Source organism: Podarcis muralis, chromosome 15, assembly GCF_964188315.1.
Source record: "Podarcis muralis chromosome 15, rPodMur119.hap1.1, whole genome shotgun sequence".
NCBI lineage: Eukaryota > Metazoa > Chordata > Lepidosauria > Squamata > Lacertidae > Podarcis > Podarcis muralis.
The window spans coordinates 20,460,159-20,470,101 of record NC_135669.1 but is presented as its reverse complement, the minus strand read 5'-3'; the positions used below and the strand labels follow the sequence as shown (position 1 = coordinate 20,470,101).

The 9,943-nt window shown below is 45.2% G+C and overlaps 1 protein-coding gene across 2 annotated transcripts in view; it reads left to right on the top strand.

Moving 5' to 3' along the window:
• The first annotated feature begins 3,709 nt into the window (after positions 1–3,709).
• Positions 3,710–9,943, top strand: part of SIK2 (salt inducible kinase 2) — an 85,844-nt gene continuing 79,610 nt past the window's right edge. Inside the window, exon 1 of one of the 2 annotated variants that reach the window (XM_028708640.2) lies at positions 3,710–4,032. In XM_028708640.2, the coding sequence (XP_028564473.2) occupies positions 3,859–4,032 (174 nt within the window). In that variant the 5' untranslated portion in view covers positions 3,710–3,858. The remainder of the gene's footprint in view (positions 4,033–9,943) is intronic. The other variant, XM_028708639.2, reaches the window with a different exon arrangement.

Genomic DNA, 9,943 nt, shown 5'->3' with positions numbered 1-9,943 from the left:
AACATTATTTGAGTTGTATGGTGGAATTTAGGAGATGGCTGAGGCATATCAGTTCTGGTTTCTTTTACCTGTACAGTATGTGCATTTTCTTGTCTTGCGTTTTTCAACCCTGAGAAGAAAACCAAAGAGGGGCTATTCTGGTAAAGTCTTGGCAATCCATGGGAAACAGTGGTGGTTTGGAATCTGCCATTAGGCCAATTGTATAGTACAACTAACAGACCAGAACTGGATGTGGCACAATACTTGCTTCCAAACCTTTGGACTGGATGGCTACTGAGCACCAGAGTCCAGAAAGTGGTTAATTTGACTGTATTCAGCAGCAGACTAGCTTGGGAGCACATCTTTTGCTGGGGTTAAAACAGTTGTCAGTTTAATCATCAGGGAAACTTGAAGTTAAGCAGAGAAGCCAGAAGCTCTGGCAAATATCACAGGTCACAAGAATTGCCAAAACTGGGAGCACTGAACCAAGGGTGGGAGGAGTGCCCAGACGGCAAGGAGAAGAGCAAAACCAAAAAACAGGGCAATGTTCAGCTTAAAATTTGATGTAGAGGGACTTATTTTACAACTAGATCCATAAATCCTTTCACCTGCTCAGCTTTGTGATGCCTTGGAATGTCACACTAAATTTATAATTTATTCAGATTTTTATACTGTATAATCATATATCCATATGGTGTAAGAACAGCTTGCTGGATCAGACTTGTGGCTTAGCATTGTGTTCTCAGTGGCCAACTATATATCTATGGGAAGCCTGCAAGAAGGACCTCAGTACAACAGCGCTTTCCCCATAACAACTGACTTTCATAGGCATACTGCTTCCACCTGTGGAGGTAGACCATAGTCATCACGGTGTACAAAACAGAGAATCTTTGGTGCCAAATCCCCTCTGAAATAGCCCTTTACAGAAGGGTTCATTGTTGAATGGAGGTTGCAGAGGTGGACATCACCTGAAGTTTGCCCCACATAAAACTTCCAGCTGCTATCTGACCAGCTGGTTTTTGTTGTTGCTGTTAGCGTCCAGGGCTCATAGTTGTAGATATGTAAACAAATTGACACTTGCAAATTAATTATAGGCTTTTAACACCATGCAGTAATGACCATGGATAGATTAAAGAAGAATTTGAAGTCAGACATGGGTAGAAACATGAGAACTAAAGCTGTCGAAAGTAGTTATTAGTTATTTAGATTTTCTCCTCACAACGGTCACACAAGATAGACCACTATGATTTCTACTATGGAAACTGAGGCTAAAAAAATCAGCTACACAAACTAGCCTGGTTCTGTACATAATTAGGCATCCCAAAGCACGTTAAAACTAAGTAACTTAAATTTATTGTTGTAGGATCCACAAAAAATATAGTCTGCCCTCTGGCTCATACTAGTTCTATCTCCAAAAACAGGATTATGCTAGAATCTGTCTTTTCTCCATATTAACTAAAAAAAACTCAGACTCAAAAATACCCTTCAACTCTTTCTGTTTGGGTGGCACTGGCTAGTAGCTACCATACCATTGTTCATCTACCACCCTCCCATCTAGTTCAACAATTATGGGTATGATAAATCAATAAAGTAAGTGCTGCACAGTTATTAAGATTTAAAACAAAGCAGGATCAAAATAAGTATCTTTTTAGCTACTTATTTTGGATTAAAAGGCAGAAATATCTCCATTACTCAATATCCTCTCATGCCCAGACTGTCCTAATCTCTTCCAAACCAGCGCTAGCTCAGTTTTGCCTTATAATTAGGAATGGTTTTGCAATCATCCAAGTAAGTTTGGAGTCCCCATAGGCTGCCAGGAGTAAATTGGGGGAATTATAGGATCAAGACAGAAGATAAAAGACACGGTGGCACCTTGGAGACTGATTTTGTTAGGCAATCATCTCTTTGACCTATGTCAGCGATATCACAAGAGTTATATATTTCAGCATCACAGACAGACAACCCCTCTTCTGCTCCTTCTCCTTTTCCATAATGCCATGACCCCACTGATTGGTATTTATGTTGTAGTATAAATACAATATAGATGCAGGAAGCATTTCCTAAGGTGTAACTATTCTCCCTCAAGTCTGCAGTTTTGCTTTAGATTGGGATGTTGGTCTGTGGTTTTGTTGTAGAGTTGTGAAGAAGGTTCTAGGGCACGCACAGTATATGGGGCACTGGTCCTCAGCCTGTTGGGCTTTACCATTACCCCCCCCCCCCCCCGACAACTGCAACAATTGGGAAAGGTTGTCTTCCATGAGTGATCTTATTAAGAGGGGGAAACCTAAAATTCATTCTTAGGGCAGCACCTTTATCAAGTCAACTAAAATATCACAAAATGCAAGTTTTGAGTTCTCATATAGGAATCTATGTTTCCAAGGAAACCCAGGATTACCCAGCACATAGTTTGCAAAAAAAAAAAACCCATCTAAAAAAAACAGCTCACTGTGTGCATTATTTATTATTCCCATTTAATGGAAGCAGACAGATCACTTCCAAACAACCTAATGAGCATTTGTCCGGTTTTGTTTGCACTAAGTTTGCAAGATTGTATACAATACCCAACCCAATTTTTTGGGCATCCATTCCTCTGTTTGCAAGGTTACATGGCATCAATGTCTAGTAATTAGTGTCCCACTTTCCAGTTTTAACATCACTTTCCTTGCTGCAAAAAGGCTGAGGGGGGGCGGGGTGTGCGGTTTACTGAATCACTTTCACTGTACAATCTGAATTTGCCAACATGCAGTTGAATCCCATTCACAAGCTTTCCTGGTGACCCGAAAATCTTAACCAGGACAAAACAAAGTTTCCAACTTCATTAGGGCAAACTAAAGCATCTCACTGTGAGGGAAACAATAGAAGAGTCATCTTCTCTCTCTGTAGAATGGATATGCACCAAAATGTGTCCATAAAAGTACATTGGGCACATTTATCAGGCAGGCCATTAGCTCGATCCAGTGAGGCTCTTCTGATGTTATGAAGCTCACCACATCCGAACATTTCGGTATTGAATAGGAACAACGAAACTAATCTTTCACGTCACAAAATTTGCCCTCCCATTGTGCCAAGCGGCGAGGGAGATGGTGACCACACGCATCAGGTGCAAAATGCGTGCAGCAAAATTATGTCACAGAACGTGAGGTAAAACGCGAAGCAAACCGCGTTTTCTACGACAGAAAGTGAACGTGTGGTAAAATGACGTGGCTGGCGAAGAAAAACGGTCCCTCGCAGGACGGACTCGATAGGGAACTGGGGAGAGAAGTTATCAATGTCACAAAAAAGAGCGCCTGCCCCCACTTTTTTAAAGCCAGAGCAGCTTCTCCTGATGACTTTGACACAGCGAGGGGTGCTCGGTGCGAAGGCACAGTTTGAGAGAGGCGATAACACCTCGCGCAGCCCCACAAACGGGAAGGCAAAAAAAGGGGTGGAGGTGGAAGGAAAGCCCCTCAAGTATCGCGCAGGGGTTGATGGGGATTTCCATCCCCTCCCCCTCCAAATAGCGGGAACGGCCCCCTGAACTGGGAAGTGGCGCGCGCGCGCGGCGGGAGGATAGAGAGCGATGGCGGGTGGGAGAGGAGATGGCCGTTGGAACATTCGCCCGCGGTTGGCTCCGGTTGCCGCGGCGACGCGCGCCCCCTCCCTCTCCGATGACGCGCGCCGTGACGCGCGCAGCCTGGGAGGAGCCAAGGGGGAGGAGCCGAGCGCGGCGGCGGCGGCTGGGAGGGCGCCGGGCTTCAGTGGCGGCTGCTCAGTCCTTCGTGAGGGAAAGAGCGAGAGGGAGAGGCGGAGGGGAAGGAGCGGGGAAGCAGCCCCGGCGGCGGCAGGAGGTGGTGGAGGAGGTGGCGGCGGCGAGGAGGAGCGGGGAGCCGCCCGGGCAGCATGGTGATGGCCGAGCCCCGGCGGCTTCCCCCTGCTGCCGCGGCGCTGCTCTTGCAGCCGCCCCGCGGAGGGTCGGGCCCCGTCCGCGTCGGCTTCTACGAGATCGAGGGCACCCTGGGCAAGGGCAACTTCGCCGTGGTCAAGCTGGGCCGGCACCGCATCACGCGGAGCGAGGTGGGGAGAGGCGCCTGAGAGGAAAAGGGGAGCGCGGTCGTGGGGGGGGGCGGGTGAGAGAGAGAAGGAAGGTGGGCATGGCGAGCCCCCACCCTCACCTTTCTCTGGCACCGTTGAGAAGGGGGAGGGGATTTTTTCCCCTGAAGAACACGCGTGTTGGGTGAGGATAACGTGTGAACGCGGGCGCCCCATTCTTCTTCCAACCAAGGGGGCGTTTCTCTATTTTTCCCCTTGGTGGAGGTTATGTTTGAAGGGGATCGAGCTGTGTCCCGCCTTATTTTTTTCCTTCTCTCCAACCACGGGTGGAGGGGGGGAGCATTTCTATCAATCCCCTGCTTTCTGTCTTCCCCACCCCCTTCTCCTTGAGGTGTGCTGATGAAAGAAAGGTAAATGCTCCTTTCTCTCCCCCTTTCTTTCTGCATCCATGTGTCTTTTCTCCTTGAGAAACTATAATAATGTGGATTCCGGGAAAGGGGAAAGGATTGTGGTGGGTCCTTTTTGGGGGGTGACCCATAATAGAAATATTAACAAGAGGAAGGAGGCGGTATTTTTCCTTCCCCCACCCCCCATTCCTTTTTCTAAAAGTACTAAAGTCTTTGGGTGGGTGGGTGCTCTGGGAGCTTCTTTTCCACTTCATGGCCTTGCCCTTTGGGGTGCCTCAAGGTTGTGTCCTGTTTTTCTGTCATCTTTAACATCTGCAAGAAACCATTGGTGGGGGAAGTCATCATGAGGTTCAGGCTAAATGTCATTCCTATGCAGATGACACACAGCCTTACCCCTCTTCTCTACCTGCAAGCCCTAGGGGGAGGCTGTCTTGGAATGGATGCAAGTGGCCTAGTTGAAGCTGAATTAGGATAAAGAGAGAGGCAGTGTGGGGTGGGAAATCTGCTGATCTGGATGGAGATATGCAGCCAGTTTGGGATGGGGCTGCATTCCCCCTGAAACATCAAGTATGTGGTTTTGGGGTTCTTTTGTACTTGGTACTGTCACTGGGAGCTTGGATCCTGCCTGTGACTAGGGGTGCCTTTTTACCAGCTTAGGCTGGCTCCCAGTTGCAACCATATCTGGAGAAAGCAAACCTTAACAGTTACACATGTTTCGGCTATATCCCGACTAATGCACAATTCCTAGGGCTGTGTTTAAAGACACTCAGAAACTTCAACAAGTACAGAATGTAGCTGCAAGAATGGCGGGGTGGGTGGGAGGGATGGCAGTCAAAGCATACTAGATTGATACTATACCAGTTATCTTGGGTTACTTATTTATGGGCTCTAAAGTGCTGCATTTTACATTTAAAGCTATAACCTAGTCCCAAGCCTGCTCCTATATTAGCTGCCTGGGCTTTAAGGTTGCTCATAGGCCCGTCATCAAGGTCCATCAGTTAGTGATGGGGCACTTGTAGTGGTGGCCCCATATGTCTGGAGCTTGGTTGTGAAAGAAATATGTGTGTTAGCTTTTAACAAACCTTTAAAACTTTTTTAGTTTCAGTCTTCATTTTTCTAAATATGTGACGAGATTCTAAACAGCTGCTGCTGTTAGTTTTGTAATTGAATCATTTTGTATGTACAGTAGTTTAAAATTTGTTTCATACTGCATTAATTATAATTTGTTAGCTGCCTTGGGAGGGCTTTACCTTAAAAGGTAGTGTATACATTTTTCAAGTAAATAATAAAAAGCAAGGAGCAGGGTTCTCCCTCCTTCCCATCTCACCACTTTAGAAAGTATTACGTGAAAATGATGCTAGAAATGTTGCGAGGGAAGGCGGCAGTTTAGTAACGAAATGAGAGCCAGCCTAATAAAAGGCAGTCTTGGGTTTCCTAAAAGGAACATTGCCTTCACTAGAGAAGGTGCATCCCCACAAGGATACTTCCCACCCACCCCTTCCAAAATGTACTCCTTCCAGGTATACGCACATGAGAAGAATGCTGGCTTCATTAATGCTGCAGGACATAGTTCTGAGAAGGTGTGTGTGGTGGTGATCCAAAAGGGGTGTCTCCTTATAAAGCCCCCCATTAAAATCAAGAGGTGTTTGCTTGTCATGACTTGCCCCTCCAGAAAGAAGAACCGCACCCTGGAAAAGAGGTTTTTGTGATAAAACAAGATTTTCACTTGGAGGACGATCTTCGCTTTCCTCTCACCCTAGAGAATGGAGCATTATATCAAAGGAAGTGCTTGTAGTGAACACAGATTATTGATATGTTCTTGAAACATAGTGTCCATGGGTAGTCTTTTAGAGGAAGTTGTGGTAGGAGTGTCACCCCCCCCCCCAGCTTTCTTCAGACTTTGTCCAAGAAATGAGCCTCGGCAGAAGGAAAAGGGTGGTGGAGTCAGCGTAAGTCTCATGGCACTCTGAAATATCCCACAGGAGACCTGATCCTCAAAAGTAGGTGATAAAGGTTGTTCATAACAGGGTGATAAGTGGAGGGTGCTTCCTCAAAGTAAAAACAAAACAAAATATATCCCAAGAAAAAGGCTAATGGGCGATAATGGAGCATGGCATCAAGGGTTTAGAGCAGGAGTCAGCAAACTTTCAGCAGGGGGCTGGTCCACTGTCCCTCAGACCTTGTGGGGCTGAACTATATTTTTTTGGGGGGAAATGAACGAATTCCTATGCCCCACAAATAACCCAGAAATGCATTTTAAATAAAAGCACACATTCTACTCATGTAAAAACACGCTGATTCCCGGACCGTCTGCAGGCCGGATTTAGAAGGTGATTGGGCCAGATCCGGCCCCCGGGTCTTAGTTTGCCTACCCATGCAGCGGTTCGCAGCCTGTGTTGGACTACAACTCCCATCATCCCTGAGCTCTGGCCTTGCTAGCTAGGGTGATGGGAGTTGTAGTTCAACAACATCTGAGCCCCCAAGAAAGTGTGATTAGAGAGAGAAAGAGAGATGGCAGTCTTCCTTGTTGTGCAGGGTGGGTTGGAGTATTCTGAAAATGGTTGACACGTCTAAAAGGGACTCTGTCTCAGAAGGACATGGCTGTGCTAATTTTGAGGTGGTTATTTGCAAATGGGCAGTGGCTTCAATGACTGGAGTTGGGGGAAAGGGTCTAATAAGGCCATAGGGAAGCAGGAACTGGCATTTAGGCATCACATGGTGAACATGATTATATTTTCCCTTCATGAAATTTGGGATTGGAAGGGAGGCTGCACCTAAAGAAAAGACAGTTTTATGATACGGTGGTGCCTCGCAAGACGAAATTAATTCGTTCCGCAAGTTTTTTCTTCTTGCGAGTTTTTCGTCTTGCGAAGCACGGTTTCCCATAGGAATGCATTGAAAATCAATCAATGCGTTCCTATGGAAACCGCCTTCAGACCAGGTCCGGGGACAGTCTGTCCCCCGACCTCTTCTGAAGGCTGGGGGGGGGGGGGACAAGGGCTTTTCTTCCCACCGCCAGCCTTCAGAAGGCTGTTCTGAAGGCTGGCGGTGGGAAGAAAAGCCCTTCTCCCCACCTCCCACCCCGCAAGCTCCGGGGACAGGAGGGCTTTGCTGCCAACCACCAGCATTTTAAAAGCCCCCGGGACAGCGGAGACTTCTCCACTGTCCCGGGGCGATTTTAAAATGCTGGCGGTGGGGAGCAAAGCCTTTCGGCCCCCGCCGGCCTTCCTGGACCTCTTCTGAAGGCCGGAGGGGGGCGAAAGGCTTTGCTCCCCACCGTCAGCATTTAAAAGAGGTCCCCGGAGATTTCCCTATGGGCTTCCTTCTTGCGAAGCAAGCCCATAGGGAAATTCGTCTTGCGGAACGACTCAAAAACGGAAAACTCTTTCGTCTTGCGAGTTTTTCGTTTTGCAAGGCGTTTGTCTTGCGAGGCACCACTGTAATTGTAGGCATAAATATGCGGAGGAAGAAGAGGGGACGTAGACGTTTACCTGAGAAGTGAGTTGGGGGGGTTGTAGCAGAGAAAGGCTGTTGTAATTTAAAACAAGGGGGATTAGTATGTAGGATATGGTATGAAAAAATGGCTTTTTGAAAAAGAAGGGAGTTCCTGAGCACAGTGAGGTAACAAGCTCAGTCGTGTGCCTAAGCAAACCGATCAGAATGATTCCTGGCACTCAGGAAGATTTCCTTGCAGGGTATCTTATCCCTTTCTCTCAGCTGATTTTGATCTTCAGTGGTATAACTGAACTCTGCTATTGTCCTTGTAGCCTCAACCACAGTCATTTCCTTTCCAGTAACTGGGAATGTGATGGGGAAGCGTAACTTCCTTTGTCCCTTTTTTTCATTCCAGCAGCAAATGAGGTTAAGAAGCTAGCCCAGGCCTGGCATAATGTTGGCACCTGTCAGTTTTTCTGCAACCAGAAGAATGAATGAGAGTTTATTTTTCTACTTCTCAGAAGAACTCTCAAAGCAAAACATGCTGGGATACCTTGTCAAACTTTACTGCTTTTGCTCTTAGTCCGTTTTTCATGCAGACATCCCTGGCAGCATGCCCTTGGCTCATTCCATGACTGCATCTTGGAAGTGGTACACGCTGCCCATTTAGTTGTCTCAACTCTTCAGTAGTTATACCTTGGATGAGAATGATAGCAATTCTGGACACTGGGTTTGCTGTTTATCTTTTTGCAAATCACAAAAGTCAAACCTCAGAGTGCTAAGCTCCCATCTATTTTGGAAAGATCACAAAACTTAGTTCCCTTGACCTGGAGTCAGTTTAAAGAAGGATGGTTCTATTTTACCTCCCAATCATATGAATCATTCTGTCTGTGTACTAAATTAAGGCCATGAGAATCTTTTTGAATGCAAACTACACATTAAAGAAGATGCAAGTCTCAAGGGGGGAAAGCAGAGGGTACACGTAATTACAGTTTATTGGATAAATAGGTAGCTTGGTTAAGTATTAAATGAATGACTGAAGTAGTTTTTGTGGGATTTTATTAAAGTATCTAAAACATGCGAGATTTTATTTAAGCAACTGAAAAGTTTGTTTCTAATAGAGGCTAGTACCTTAGCTGATTTTATGCATCTCTATAGTTTGACTGTGTTCCTAGCATTTTAGCTTATGTTTTCTGAAGGACCCAAACTGTTGAGAAACTACTTACATTTTTAAAGTAAAGTTGGTGGGAAGGCTAACCTAGTTACAGCATTATGTTGTGTAGGTAGAAACAGCTGAAAACTAGCAAGTTTTTAATGCCTTTAATACATAATGCTTTATTCACTTAATTCATTCACTTTGGGTTGCACTTTCCATATTACATTGTAGTGACTGCTAGGTAATTTTGTGCAAATTATTCCCTGCTTGATTTTTTACCCATTTTTTAGTCTAGTGTACCAATGTAATGTTGTTAGGGGAGGTTTCAACGTTTGCTGAAAATAATGAAAAATGTTACATTGTAAATAACTTTACTTGGAGACTGCAAGATCCATTAATAAAAACACCTCTCTGAGCACTTGCAATTTTTATGTAAATACCTGGCATTATTTTTAATATCTGTCAATAATAAGAGTGGATTTGGCAGTAACCTACAGGACATTGCACAGAAAGTGTCAGATACAGCAAGGATGCATGAGTAGCCAGAGATTGATGTATGAACGGAAAGAACCAATTTTGGCTTCTGTAGTTGTAGTTGTTGGACACAACAAGGCTCAGAGCGTAAAATGTGTAAAAATAAATGTTTGTAAAGAAGCTTTCTGTTGCTAAAGGGGATCATAAATTCAAATGGCATTCCTTCATGCTGACAGCCATGCACCTTGTTCAAATTTCAAATAAGAAATTCACTTCTGTTTCTGATGTTAAGTCAAGAGATTACAATGTTATGCCATCCTGGTGGTAGTTTTTTGAAATTATTTTCTTATTCTGCACTCAGCTTTCCTTTTTATAATTCCATACTTTAAAATTCTGCTAAAATGGAACGTGATCACCTTGTCTCATGACTTTTCTTGATAACTTGATATACATGGGGGTGTCT